Source organism: Trichoplusia ni, chromosome 14, assembly GCF_003590095.1.
Source record: "Trichoplusia ni isolate ovarian cell line Hi5 chromosome 14, tn1, whole genome shotgun sequence".
NCBI classification, from domain to species: Eukaryota; Metazoa; Arthropoda; class Insecta; order Lepidoptera; family Noctuidae; genus Trichoplusia; species Trichoplusia ni.
In genome coordinates, this window is record NC_039491.1 from 11145060 (window position 1) to 11160794 (window position 15735).

The window sequence follows — 15735 nt, forward strand, 5'->3', positions numbered from 1 at the left end:
TCGATGACTCATTAACAAGTTCGTGATCATAACAGAACATCAAAGAGATTGAACGGCGGTGTGGGACCCGTCAAGCTTTTTACACCGTTTGTAAACAGTAATTTGGTACTGACGGTTGGAGCGGCCCCGGCTTTGATCTTGCCGCATCCGCTGCGCACAATGACTGTCTATCTGGAGGCACAGTCGGTTATTTCACAGTAGAGCAAGTTTTTGAGCACTTTGTTCGTTAAGCGGATTTATGTGCAACGTTCTCAGATTTTACATGAGTTATGAATCACAATATTCATTGCAATAGGTACTCTCAATAACCTTAGTGTTTTGAGTAAAAACCCCAGATCATAAACATGATACGCTATTTCAGGAAAGAAATGTTTATCTAAGTATAAGTGTAATTCATTTTATTGGTGATAAATAAAGACTAGGAAAAGTGTGATAACCTAGTTAAATAATTGCTTAGCTGTAACATGTAATAAACTGATAAACTGATGAAGCTATATGATATCATCCTTTCCAGCAATTCGGGAAAAACTTAAAAAAATAGAGTTTCTTTGAAGATATTTTATTCCTTTCTCTACAAACTCTACAAATAATTGACACAATAGTATACTGCAGAACTCACTCAATCAACTTTTACTTATCATTTAAACATTTTGATTGACAGATTAATTTCGTTGTATGTAGTCAACGAAATTTAAATAGGAAATGACACGATCCAAATTATGTAGAGTCATCGTACAATTAAAATGATTATTACAATGAAGATTCAATTGAAGTTGGACATTGACTGAAAATGTACGCATTTCCTGATGAATTAATGTAATTTTTTGGGTACATCATAATAATATTATATGGGCAAGTTATTGGGAAATCATTGAACATCAAGACGATCATAAAAAATAGCACTGTAATAAAAAAACCCCATAAGGTGTAATTATTCAACACAGTGTACTACAAAACGTGATTTTACGAGGTTGTCAGAATTATGACTGAAAACAGCTCTATGAATTTGTAACAAAATTCAAGAACTCTACAACAACCAAAAGACGTATCAAACTCGTTTAGATTCACAGCTAACTGGGTTCGATTCCCGTCTAGTTAACAGCACTTTTTGCGTCACGCCCGAATCTCGTCATCATAATTGTGGTTGTTTACACTCCGTTGGATTTCCACGTAGCTATAATTGGGCCAGGAAATTGTTTTCAAAATCGCTTTTGAAGCCGATCGTGCGTTCAATGTTTTGTGTTCAATTTTATTTGTTAAACCTGTTTGAAGATTAAAGGTGTGTTGTGTTCATGCAGGATTGTATGTAACGTGTAGTGAGATTTTTTGTTACCATTATAGAGTAGGTTGTCAAAAGAAAAAATCACAAAAACATCTTGTAAAAGATGTAATGTTAACCTTAAGTAGATTTCAATAAACATGTATTCAATGAAAACCAATAGATTTGCTTCATCAAACAAATCTGTCGATAGATACCCATCCGTTACCGCGAACCGTTCATAAACACGGTCCCAAACACATGTCAACATCCCATTAGCAGCGCGCAATGACTCTATGACAAGCAAAGCCTAGCCGTAACTTGTTCTGGTACAAGTCTCCTAAACAAACAGCCAAACGGCCGCGTGCCTAATTTATAGAACAACATCGGCCGACACCGGCCCGATCTCGCAATAAACATGTTTTTTGTTTCGCATGTCCGCGCACTGTCAAATATATTACAGCCCGCCGGGTTATTTACGACCTCTGTCGTCCGCCCATACGTTATACTTAGTATCTTTGTTTGGACACAATAAGCAATATTTCTAAAGGGCCCGCCGCCGTCTCGCGCAGCTGTTGATATGGGTTCCCAAATTGACATATTTAATTTGATCGCAACGGAGGGTCCGAACTCGCCCGCTTGACAGGTTTTAGTGTCGGATTAACATTAACGTTATGGACTTAGCGATGTCGATAAACTGAAATATCGCCTTTTGTTACGCTCAATGTTTATCGATTTACATGTAAACGGCTAAAGTTAGCGTGTGTTGACACATCAAACGGTTTCACGGAAAGCTCCCGTCTCGAGGAACAGATCAATTTTCCCTTTTGAACTGGCTCCGATGCATCCCAGAACAAAGCGGACTCGTAAAAGAGTAAGTAGTTTCGAATGTGTCAGCAGTAAAGTGCGATGACGCCGGCGAAAGAATGAAGCTGCGCCGTCGTCGGGGGCGTAATAAAAGTGGCGTGAAACAAAAAGCTGAGGAGCGCGATGGTGCGGGCGGGCGCGCGCTCGGCGCAGGTAGAGCGCAGTCACGCTCGCGGCGGCGGCTCAAAGCGCTGCCCGTCATGGGTGGCGAGCCACCAACACCATCGCACGTCTCAATCCGCACCCGGCTGCCGACCATACCGCCTTTCCTTTTTCCCCTACCGCAATGCAGCTATGTGTCGTTTCCGCTTTATTTTTTATGGCCGAGCGCTGCAGCGGTGAGACATAGCGCTCTCCCTCTAATGTTGACTTGAGATATTGCCGTCTCTATCGCGCGCCGCGCGGGGTGAGGGGCCCGCGGCTCGTCGCCGGCTGGTGGGGTCCGGTCTCTCAGAGTTGACTCGACCGCCGCCGCTAACGCACGCGTTTCTGTTTTGTGTTCCGCGTACCGGAGGCATAGAGTAGTTATTGCTAGAAGCGTTTCGTGACCGCACTGTGAAGTTTACAAGTGATCGTAAAAGTTATCTCCCAAATGGTGGTGCTTGAAGACGGTGGAATGATGACTACTAACCCTAACCAATATCTACAACCTGATTATTTGACGCCTCTTCCTTCCTCTGTAAGTATAAAATAAATTTGAAATTTTTAATTTTGACAAAATAAAAAATAAAAATGTTCAACTTTATTTTTTTTTACAATCATGCTTATAATTTTATTCTTTTTGTTGCAGTTGGATTCGAAGAAAAGTCCCCTTGCGCTCTTAGCGCAAACTTGCAGCCAGATCGGTGTAGACTCTACGCCAAGCAAACCTTTGCTGCCGCCGCTTGACAAGAAGAAAGTGAATAGTGTTAACAGTGATACAATGATGCGTTCTTCACCAACAAATACCGCGAGCAAACCGGACAAGCCGCGCTCCACACCGGAACATAACAAACATTTGGCTTTCAAACCTTATGAAACAAATGTTGTCTCCAAAAAACCAGAAGAAAGGCCTTCGTCTAAAGCTAGTTCCGATAGCTCAGAAGATAAGAAATCCGGCAAAAGCACGCCTGGCCGCAAATCTACGCCGCCCTCAACTGAGACAGGAAAGAATAGTCCTTCTCACGAACCTAAGTCTTCTCCTGCTGGCTCTTCCGGAACTAGCCCTATTATCCGCTCCGGATTGGAAGTATTAGGACACGGAAAGGACCACCTCGGTGCATTTAAGAATTTACCTGGATTACCCGGATTCAATCCTCTTGCCGGACTCTGTTGCCCGCCGGGAATGGAACAACACGCGAACCCCGCGTTTAGGCCACCTTACGCTGGTGCCCCCTTCAGTGCTCACCATGCTGCGATGTTGGCGGCAGCTGCTGCCTTCCCAGGATCTTCACCAAACCCCTACCTCGGATACGCACGTGTCAAGACCCCCGCTGGTGGTGAAACCCTTGTGCCAGTTTGCAAAGACCCCTACTGCACTGGATGCCAATTCTCAGTAAATAACCACCATCTACTTATGAGCAATGGATCATGCCCCGCTGGTTGCACACAATGCGAACACCAAAAGTACAACCTTGCAATGGCTATGGCCCTTTCCCAGCAGGGGGCCGCTGGAGGCATCCCGTACCCACAACTTAGCCGCCCTTACGTTTGCAATTGGATTGTGGGCGAATCGTACTGCGGAAAGAGATTTGGAAACTCTGAGGAGCTTCTCCAGCACCTGCGGAGTCACACTACTGACGGCTCGACCCCCGCGTCTGCGGCGTCCACTCAGGCCTCGCTGATGAACCCTCTGAGCCCGCTGTTCACGACGGCGGGCTTGCGCAGCGCCTACCCGACGGCGCCGCTCAGCCCGCTGTCCGCCAGCCGCTACCACCCGTACTCCAAGGCTGGCCTGCCGGCGAGCCTGGGCGCCTCTCCCTACGGCGCCTTCAACCCTGCGCTGGGCCCGTTCTACTCGCCCTACGCGATGTACGGCCAGCGGCTCGGAGCCGCCGCCGTGCACCAGTAAACCCAGTGAAGTGCAAACCTGGACTACTCGTCTATGTTGTATTGTCCAATTTTCTTCTGTGATATCGATAGACTATTCATGTTCTAAGGCGCGACCCGCCATGACAAATTTAGTGATTAGTGCAATTTAAGTATAGTAATTTATATTAAGTGGAGACGCCGTCGGCGCGCGGCGCTGCGACAAGTGATGTTGATTACGGACTGTACAGCCAAATGTTTTGTGTAAATAATCTCTATGTTTAATATTAAATGAATTATTTCAAATATAATATCTACCTACCAATCTAAAAATTGTTTTTCTTTATTTTCTTACACAACTTTTAAAACGCTCTCTTGTGAATGGGAAATGTCAAATGAATAAGACACCAGACAGATTTCCGAATAATATAATCACATACATATTTTACAAAGATTTATTGGCAAATAGAAAGTGAATAATGATCAATATCAAATGTTATAAATTTTATAACCAATCAACGTCGTGAGATAGCTGCTATACGATCTAACGACGCAATAAACTTAGTCCGTCGGTTAATTAATGTTCAAACAAACATTAAAGCTGTCAATCTATCGAGCAAAACAAGACGGTAATCACGCGAACACACCTCCCATGGCGAAAAAAGACCGACAAAATAATTTATTACATTTAAAGCGTGTTCCAAAGAGGTCGACGTACACCGTCATTAATAATGAAACCGTGAGCTGTCAGCTTTAACGTCAGGTTTTTTTTTTAATAAATGCTATTTTGATTAGGCCCACGTCATGTTGGAAATTCAACTGTCAAAAGGCGTAATTGGTCGGACGGGCCGAGTAACATGAAACAGAGGCGACGGACGAACTAAATGAATAACTGGCGTCAAACAGGTTAACTTGACACTAATCAATTTTATTCATAATTATTTTCACTTTCCAATCAAGTTTTTAATAAAAACATCCTTTTACAATAAATGGTTACATAAATTAGATTATTTATGTTCTAATCTTTTGAATGTTATACTTTCGATTTTACGATCGTAATTTTAAATTTGGCGATGGCAATAAAATCCAATATATCTCAGCTTTGCATACAAATGTTTGTCGCCAAACTTAATATTTCTTAATAAAATCAGATTTGATTCACATTAATTTTAATTAAAAATCGTTAATACTGGGATTTAAGAGCTATGAAACGACAGGTTTCTCTTTTAATTGCGAAAATAAATTAACGTTATATGAATCGCATTTAATAATTCTTGAAGGATCTTTAAGCGAGAGCGAGACAGAGGATTTAAACCGATTAAGCATAAGCTGCTGTGGATGAGAGTTTATTAATAAGAAAAAAAATACCACCACAAAATCATATGCAAATCTAAAAAGCAATATAAAGTTATACAACATCTGATAATCTTGATCACGGCAAATATAATTAAAAAATTAAGTTTTTAATTACAGTTATAACTTCGCTTTCAATTAGCACTGACGCAACGCAATAATAACTATTGGTTAATATAATTAAAAATTCTGCTCAAGCAATTAAGCGAAAACTGAATAATACAAATCAAATAAATTAGCAATAGAACTATTGACACGGTATGAATTTAAATGAGTTATTGCATTGGATACTAGTTTTATAATTAACTTCAGCTATTGGTTTTGATTGATCGCGACGTTTATATCCGTTCTGATTTAATTTAATAAATCATTGGCATTATGGAACGTGTCACTTAGATATGACACGGCTTTGACATAGTTTTTGTATCGTGTGGTCTGAGACGGACTAGTAACGCCATCTGTTGGGCGAGCGGGGAACTTTTGAAGTTCGTGTAGAACTTTTACTTATTTACTGTTTAGTTTTTTACAGTTCTCATATTAGTTATTCATTTAAAATTATTTTAGAATATTTATGCGTAGCGCAGTGTGCGGAGATTTTAATATTTCTCAACTTGGTTTAAGAACTACATTGTAATCAATTAAATTCGTTATCAAATCTCGTGATATAATTGTTGATTATTAAATCAAAGGACAAGGGTAATCATAACCTTCAACATGAGTTATAAGCGTCAAAAAGTGATCCAATATATATTTTTTGTTGTTAAGGGTTAGCGCTAGTTAAAACACAGAGTAATTTTATTGACACATACATACATACATTATAAAAACATGAAACTCAACTTCCACCTTATATTCCGTAACCCTGACAACACCTTATAAACTGAAGTAAAAAATAATTTATTAAATATATACGTAAGAGTTATAACGACATTTATAATTGTCGCGGCTATCCATTATTACTTGTTAATTATTACAACATTATTTTATATTACCATGTTAAAAGGTTAATTAAGTAATACTGATGTATCAAGAATATTATTCACAGATAAGAGGGTCAGTTAATATATTTTTACAATTCTTTATTGTTTTGTTATCATGACAAAGTCGTGTTGTAAAATATTTTAAATGTTGTCTGCCTTATTTTATTGTTAAGCATACTCGCTACTGGTTGCGACAAATTTCATTACAGTTATTTTAAGATTTTTTTACTATTGATAAGTCTTTAGTTTCTTTTGTCCGTCTAGTATCAAAGTTGGGTTCCGTTAATCAACAATTTTATTGCTACGGTCATACATTTGATGGGGATCTTATTGAGCTTGTTAAATTTGTATTAGCTACATTTATATTGAAGCTTTCATGTCGCGTGTCCGAATTGCAATTTATCGGTTTATATTCAGTGTTTCTTTGGAAATACGTACCAAAATAAAGTCTTAATAATAACTTATAACAGCTTTATGCGCATAATTCGAAATTAAAATAATGATAAGTGATATATCATTCAAGTTTACAAATATCTAATTAAATTATTATTTTATAGTTTTAACCTTAATCTTAACGCGCTTCGGTCATCATGTCACTACGCAATTAATGTTCGGAGCGATAGGAGTCTTACAATAGATCAACGTGTCAGAAAAGCCTAAAATTAAAACCCCGAACTTTGTTTTACACATTTAGCGTGATAAATTGTAACATTAAAAAGTTGAAAAGGGGACGAATAAATCTTGAGATATTAATTGAGATAATAATGTAGATTTTATTAATGCCGTCAGGGCACGCCCGCGTGTTAGGGCTGTTGTATATCATGTTTCGGATACGAATATTTTTTTACCAGATTCAGTTTCGGTGTCGGTTGACTAAATGATTAGAATTATCCTGTTGTTTTAGAAATGGATATCAGATGTATAAGTGTCTATCTTATTGAATATAAGACTTTGAAAGGATTTGTCCACATTTCACAAATATTAAAAAGAGACGTTTCGGTTTCGGATACATATTTTTTTCGGATATCGGAAATCTTCTATTATGGAGTAACATCCCTGTTTGAAATATGACTACGTGTTGCTATATAAATGACCTCTCACGGAGGGATTAACTTTGACAGATGCGAAGCTAAGATTGATGCCTCACAGCGCTGTAATCCGTGCAGTGAAATAACCAATTACGATTAGCATAAACATAAGGTGGGTAAATTAACATATTATCAACGAATGAATAATGCATGTCGCGGTATTATGTACCCGCACATCAAATTAGAGGGTTATGTTACCCTTCAACGCTATTGTCAAAATCGGTTCAGACGATCCTCGTTATTATGTTAATTTAATGTTTTTGTACCTGAATTTAGTTTATTTATGAATTAAACATCAGTTGTCTATTTTGAAAAGGTAATGTCAATAGAAGCGATTTTATTGGTGTGTTTTTTTTGTATTGTCGGCGTCCAATGTAGTGTGAGGGTATGTGACGGTGACGCGTGAACGACAGGAAATTTGACAATGCGTGACCGAATGAGAGATCGGTTCATTTGATAATAAAACTTCGCGTTTAGAATATTAAAAGCTTAAACGATATTTTATTGTGATACGAGTCGTGAACGCGGGTCTTATTATTTATTGTTACAATTTTATGTGAGAATCGGTTGTTAGTTGTAATGCGTCTATTTGAGGGTTAATAACTTGCATTGTGATACAAATAGGTACCGAGATTGGTTGTTGGATAGCAGTGCTGTTTGCGAAATACATTTTTTATGATTTTCAACATCAAAGGGAACGTGTATTGAGTTTTACGGTTTACGAGTTGAAGTATAATATGTATACTGGGGATTTATAGCTAGTTAGTGTCGATACAGATAAGATTATTATTATGTCTGTACGTTTGTTACTAATAGACACTGATAACTGAATACTGAGCTGATTTCGACAGTACGTAATTGAAGCAAAAAAATAGCATTAAAAACCTTAAGAAATTTTACAATTGGCTGTGTGGATAACTTTTTTATCGATCTAAAACTTTATGGTAAAATTTAAGACACGTATTTCTGGATTGTCGATGTAACTTAAGACCTAGACAAAACTAGTTCAATTGATTATGTCATCATCATCCGAAGCTGCTGTCCGAACAAAATATAGAGATAGACCTACACATCTGCTTGCTCCTTCGTGTAATAAGTCGAGATAGTCACAGTAGATAATCATCGCTATTAACGAACGCTAATTCAGTCAGGCCGTTAACCTATATACCTTACAAATTGGCTCTATTAAATGCTATGTTATTATCGTTTTATGACTTGAATTTGATTGCAGTTGTCGCAACACTCATAAACGTACACTTTGTAATGTGTAAATAGGTTTATATAGTATGTAATAATGGTTAGAAACTCCTTGACAAAGGTCAAAATTCTTAATGAGTCTTATTTTTTAATTAATATATATATATTGTCCTATTCCAAGTAGGTTAAACAAGTTGATTGGAGGTTGTTAATCACATATTTATTTTTCATCCAACAGTCTATTTAGTAACCAAAATACATCGTCGGTTAAAATTTAAGCTGTTTAGCTATAAGGGTTCATGAGATACAACCAGGTGACAGATGGAGAGACAGCATTGTAATAGGGCTCTGTTTTTAACCTTTGGATATGGTACTGTAAAAAATACGCGATATTTTATATTACATTGACTTTAATCATCTCTTTAGAATGGTTTATTGCAAATTGCACAATAATAATTAATATATTACATTCGCAACCTACCTAAGGTAAAAGCATTTATGTATTTTAAAGCTTAAGGAAAGTATTAAAATAAATATAAAATGCAGAAAGAGTCGCATTTAAGTGCTAGTTAATATTGAAACGTCAATTTAGGTCGCATTAATGCTAATAAACTTGCATCATCCTACACAAATCGACTTTTACGATTGTATTATTATAAATTATTTAATTCATAAATTAAATAAATAAATAAGGTTATTAAATAAAATTTCAACTTTAATTCACATCTAGATTATTTAGAAATAAATAATTCTATTTTTATTCTAGTACAACTTTATAATTAAGAATAGTAGGTAACGGGATTTATAATGTAGTCAGTTGCGTGTTGCAACACAATAAATAAAAGTCCGCGATATAATTAAAAACGCATAAATTCAAGTTGGTTTATACGAACGGAACAATAAGAATATACTTGAATAATAACTAGTTTGAACATTAATTACAACAATAAAAATGCTATGTAATGCGATATTGACATGATATCATAAGGCTTCTATTTAACCAGCACACAAAGAGTTGGGATATATTGAACTTACAGAAATGACTTAGAAGGCAATAGTTCTCCTGGAGATTAATCCCTACTTCTCTACTTATATTATAAATGCGAAAGTAACTCTGTCTGTCTGTCTGTTACGCTTTCACGTCTAAACCACTGAACTAATTTTAATGAAATTTGGTACAGTGATAGAGTTGACCTTGAGAAAGAACATAGGATAGTTTTTATCCCGGCCTCTTGAAGAGTTCTCTTGGAAACGCGATATAACCGATTAAAGACGCGGGCGAAGCCGCGGGCGAAAAGCTAGTTTACTATAAACATCATTGGTACTACCAAACGCAATAATGAGCGGAGGGCTGGACGAATCTGGGTGCTGTCCAATGTATTTTAAAGGAGGGGAGGAGTTTTTAGGAAGTTAGACGGACAGTAGTTTCTTGTAAAATATAGTTTCCACCTGAAATAGATGACATTAAAGTGGCTTATAGATATATTATGAAAATCATGTTTCTATTCCGATAATTAAACTTGTATCAGACAAAACAAATGGATATATTAATTTAAGAACATACCAGTAACATTTTCAACTATTTCCTAGGTTTTACTTAAAGGTACTTTTTATAATGGCGCTAAAACGGGCAATCATGAAACATTTTGAAATGTTTCAAACAATGCTAATGTTAGTTGAATAAAAATGATTAAGCCACAAAAAATAAATAGGAATATATAAATAAATAACCAACAATAATATGAATTAAGGAACAATAAATTGCATAAATATAAAACATTTTAATAATTAATTATGCATTTACATAACAATATTTTATGATGCAGTTTATGACAAGGTTATTTATATTTCGTCGTTTATCTTAGTGCATTATTATCAAATAAATAATGTCAGCGAATTTAAATTGCTAATTAAAATACATTATAATAATATTATTCAGATTTCATCATTATATATTTGATTGGCTATTGACTGGTTAATTTAAAAGTATTTTGTTTCTTTCCCATTAATTTTGTACAATTTAGATAACATGAAGACGTAAAATTGTCTAGAAATCTGTTTCAAAATTATTTTATTAAATAATAGAATTAATTTATTAAAGTAAATGTTGAAATAAATTACATATTGACACATAATCTTCGATCTAATTTAATCCGATAGATTATAAATTATAGAATGATGTTATTATTAGGCAAATGAGCTTGTTTATTTGAACTTTGTGAAAATGTAAAATAAGGCCTGAAACATTCAAATACTTTGTTAACATCAGTTTATTTTAATCTGTGTTATCAAAGTGCAAAAGTGTGTTGGCATTTAGATTTAATGATATGTCAATATTCAAATTATAAATGCAAAAATAACTCGGTTTCACGTACTGCCGATAAATAGATTTTTACAAAATAAACTAAGCAATTAGCTTGTATCTCTAGAAAGGATATACGCTTGGTATATAAAACGAGTAAAGCCGGGAGTTTATTATATTTTTCATCGTATAAGTTTAATCTCTGGTATAAACCTATCATAAATAAGTAGAAATACAATAACAAAAACTTCAATGACGAAATATATGAACAGAACAATTCAATTACACAATCTTATTGAATATAATAGTATCGATAAAAAATATTTCAATTCACAATACATTTGCAATTATTTATAACAATGCAATATTAAAATATGCATAATTATAATATAAATATGCTGTACTGATAATTGTTTCTGATATAATTAAAAAGGAAACTTAATAAGTCGACATGTGACACCGGTCGGCGTAAGAAACAAGGTTAGGCGACTGGTGTAAGTTACGGGAGAATTGAAAATGTGAAAGTCATCTGTAACCGAATAATTGTTTTATTACATTATTACTCAATGCTTTTCAAAGTGTATGTATTTATAAAGTTTTTCAATAAAAGTAGTGCTCTATGTTTTACATATACAAATATGAAAACTGTCAAACTATCTGTTTGTATCAGCTTATATTTGTAATTTATATGCCTAGTGTCTGTAACTGTTAATCAGCGAAACAAAATTGAGCTTTGATTAATATTGTCTGAACTAGTAAAAAATTCCTTACCTAGCAAAAAGAAGAAAAAGCAAAATATTTCATCAACAACGGTACATCGTAATGAAAAGCTTATAAATTAGACCACACGATATGTTATAGTTTAATTGGTCGCCAAGCTGTCACACGGAGGTCCACAAAAGTTAATTACAAGGAACCGAAAATTATACACCGAGAGACACGCCGTAATTATACAAATGACACCTCAAATTTAAGGTAATTATAGTTTTATTTATTCTCAGACCCTACTGTGAAGTCTTTAAGCATGTCTGTTTGTATTATGCAAGCGGGACAGCGCTACACCATTGTATAGCACTGTCTTGTCCGAAAGCGAAAAGTTCCGATTTTAGTGCTCATAGTTTAGGTTTTTTAAAAATTTCCTTTAATCAAAGGGTAAAAAAGGACAATTACTAAGGCTATGCTATCTGTCCGTCCGTCTGTCACCAGGTTGTCATGGCTTGGCATTTGATATTTTTACTGATAATGTATCTCGGTGATGTGTCCCTATAAGTTGGGGCTTTTTTTGTTTGGAGGACAAATGAAATAAACCAACAAATTAATTTGCCACCGAACTAATAATATTATTTTTGTCAGTAGCATATTTGTACGTAGAGCCTTAAGTATTTATCACAGTTTGAATAACATTTCAACGTGTTTTATTAATGAACTAAGATTTGAAAACACTACTTTTTAAAGGAAAGTTTATGTGCCAAGTATAAAAGAAAAAAATAGCTCCCAATTTGATATCAACCACAATTTAAGCCATGAACCACTTCCAAGAATTACTTCAGAGATAACCTAGAGCGGTATAATTGGAAATCTATACCGCGATATCAACAACAAACAAATCGTAGATTAGTTTACAATATTACTTACTAACAAAAACATTAAAGATAAGCTAACTTAGGAAACGGCTAATGAAATGAATAATGATGAAATAGAATATGAAACAGCGGCTGTTATCGCCGGCACTATCAACGTATCACCAGTCACTCCTATCGATCCAATTAATTGAATACTTATCGGCATTGTAACCTGTGATCGGAGTATATAACGTAGCCATAGCTAGTAGAAATATATGTACAATAATAGATGATGTGAAGGAAATGCATAGTTTTATATTGAATACGATTTGTCCTGGAGAATATGAACATAGGTTGTGTACTAATGTACATTCTCTAGGAAAGTCATAGAATATTCCGGAAAAAAAATATGATAAGGTAATTTTTTGGAGGTTTGGTTTCTTTTTTAATGTTTTTTTGCCGTCAGCCTAGTAGTCTTCAAAACATGACCAACGTGCGATTATGACGAAAATATTAAAATAATTCAAACAGTATCGAAATTCACAGAAACATTCAGAATATGAAGATCTTTTTTACACAAAACCGTATTTGTTTTGTTTGCAAATTTTGAATTCTTGACTAAAACCTCAATGAATATGTTCAAACACAAAAATGCAGGCACGTGAGAAAAACGAATCCGTTTGTAAGTTCGAGAACATCATACATTTGATTATAAATTGTACAAACAATACTTAATAAATGGAAATACCCAAAGTCTTGAGTTGAATTACAGTAGTTATTATTCATTGTTGAGATTTTAAATTAAATAAAGATATTATAAAGATTACAATATTTACAGCAAACATTGTATCATAATTATGCTTTATAATTGAGCTTCTTTATCAAGAACATTTTAAAGATAGAAATAAAAGTTAAACAATATATTATTTGCTGTTATTATTTTCAGTTCCTTCATTTTAGTATACAATGGTATGGAGTAGGGTCGAAGAACACCTGACACAATTCCTGCAGACAAATCCTCAAAATGTCAAGAATAGCACATTTGTCATTTTAATTATGTTAAAATACAAAAGGAATATTCTGAATAGTTTTATCATCAGGCATAATTAACGTTCACATGAGGTCCATTGTGGAATTAATAAGTGTCCTACTTACAGACATTTGTTGTTAAATAAGTAATTATAACGTTTTGACAACTCATTGTTTCTGTAATTACTTTGGGAAACCATTGTATTGCGAAAGTTTCTTCACTACAAGCCAAGAATCAACAATTAGTTTTTTGTTTATTGGATGTGGAGTGGCAGTTAACGAAGTTACTAAAAACTGAGCAGAATAAACACTATCTGCGACGCAATTAATTACTGGCTGATTAGACAAAACTATTGTTCTTATGTTTTTATTTTTATTTTAATCTTACACGTGTAATTAATGGACCAAGATTTGAACAAAAGACTTTAAGTTCAAAATTCAAAAGTATTTTAGTATTTTTTTTCCAATGGCGTTATTGTTATGAAATTTATTTGTGGTTTAATATGGCTTTTTATAATTGTTTTTGGAAAGGCAGTGATAGACACGTAGTTCATATTAAAAAAAAAAATGGAAGAATATATAATGTGATTAAACTTAATACTGCATAAATATGATGATGTTAAATTAAGAGATACACATCGTTTGATAAATAATCCTGTTGTTACAAACCAACAACACGAGCACGCCCACATAATAACAGAATAGGCTATAAATGTTAGGCCACAATACGATTACAAATACTAAATATGACTATGAAGTAATTTATAGACTCAATAGAATAGTGCATGAGCTATTTCATAAACTTGACAGGTAAAATATAGCTGTACCGGAGGAAGCTAGGCCTTGCTCAACCACTCCTCAAAGAGAAGGTAAAAAGGTTTCTATTTCAACATTCACTTCATTGTTAGGGTTTACTAATTAAAGGGTAAATACGGATCCCTATTAAGTATCGCTGTCTGTCCATCTGTCAGCAGGATGTATCGAATGAACTGAGATAGCTAGACAGTTCTCTCTAGCAACAACTATGTACAAAAATAAATACTAATATAATAGTAAATAAATAAATATAGTCGTAAATTAAATTTGATAGGTGACCAAATTTTGTTAATATAGTTTGATTGGAACCGTTAGTGTCACGAGTCCGACTTAAACTTGAACGAATTTTGGTGAAACATACCGCACGATTTACTATACACCTTGCCAACGTTGGAGCCAACGCTTCTTTAGCTTGGTCATATGTCACCAATAAGCCGCGAAAACATCGCTCGTCGCGACTAATCCCGACAAAGTACTGTCGGAGACATCGCTCACGGATGTCGCACCAGACAAAACGGATAAGTACTGTTTTAATTTATTTTTTATAAAGGAATATAATTGTTGTATGGTCTGATGGTGTGGAATGATTATACAATGAAGAAGAGAATTCTGATGCTATAATTTATACATTTGCAAGTATTTCGCATAAAGACGACACACTGAATATTCGTGCTGATTTTTAACCAATGTACTCTTATTTTGTCTTTTGTATCTGTTCATCTCAACGAAGCATTCAATCTAGAAACATACTCCTTGGTGTTCGTTTTACTGCAGAACATGATCTTACTTAATTTTATCACTGGACACTAAATCTCCTTTAGCAGAATCCATAAAATCTGCCCACACCTTCAATGCCTATTAATTTCCCGGCGAACAAAGCGCAGAGTCCGAAACAACGACAAAGACGGAGCATTGCAATATCTTCATCTGCCGTTTCACACGGTGCATTACAAAGATTAATGGGGCAATAGAGGCAGCACAATTTGAACCCGGCTCCCGCTCGCGCAGGATACAATATTTTATGTTGACAGACATAACAGCGCTTATACGACCGCTTATTCTTTGTGCCCCGTATTTTATTCGCTTTATGACGGTCCCTGACAACCTTGTCATATACAATCAAGGACTTATTCTCCAGGCAATATTGAACTCTATGTTACAGCTCCTAAGGTTTGGTATAGTTTTCACTAGTAGCAAAAACGTTTGTGGCTTTATAGTAATGGTCGTGGATGCCGGTTGAATGTTTGTTAGTATTTTATTTCGGGGCGTTCTCGCG

General features: G+C 35.1%; 1 protein-coding gene across 2 annotated transcripts; it reads left to right on the forward strand.

Moving 5' to 3' along the window:
* The first annotated feature begins 2320 nt into the window (after window positions 1–2320).
* LOC113500568 (zinc finger protein Noc) lies at window positions 2321–4463 on the forward strand. Of its 2 annotated transcripts, none has more exons than XM_026881414.1 (2): window positions 2321–2804; window positions 2913–4463. In XM_026881414.1, exons 1-2 carry the CDS (start codon window positions 2718–2720, stop codon window positions 4173–4175), a joined length of 1350 nt encoding a protein of 449 aa, XP_026737215.1. In that variant the 5' UTR covers window positions 2321–2717; the 3' UTR covers window positions 4176–4463. The 2 variants fall into 2 exon arrangements, with proteins under 2 accessions (XP_026737215.1, XP_026737216.1); XM_026881415.1 differs by having other exon boundaries at window positions 2556–2804; window positions 2916–4463.
* The last annotated feature ends 11272 nt before the right edge of the window (window positions 4464–15735 follow it).

Excerpts from the sequence above, each read along its gene's own strand:
- LOC113500568 (XM_026881414.1), top strand. The coding sequence starts at position 2,718 with ATGGTGGTGCTTGAAGACGGTGGAATGATGACTACTAACCCTAACCAA. Across the intron at positions 2,805-2,912 it reads TGACGCCTCTTCCTTCCTCT|CAGTTGGATTCGAAGAAAAG; the intron begins GTAAGTATAAAA and ends TTCTTTTTGTTG.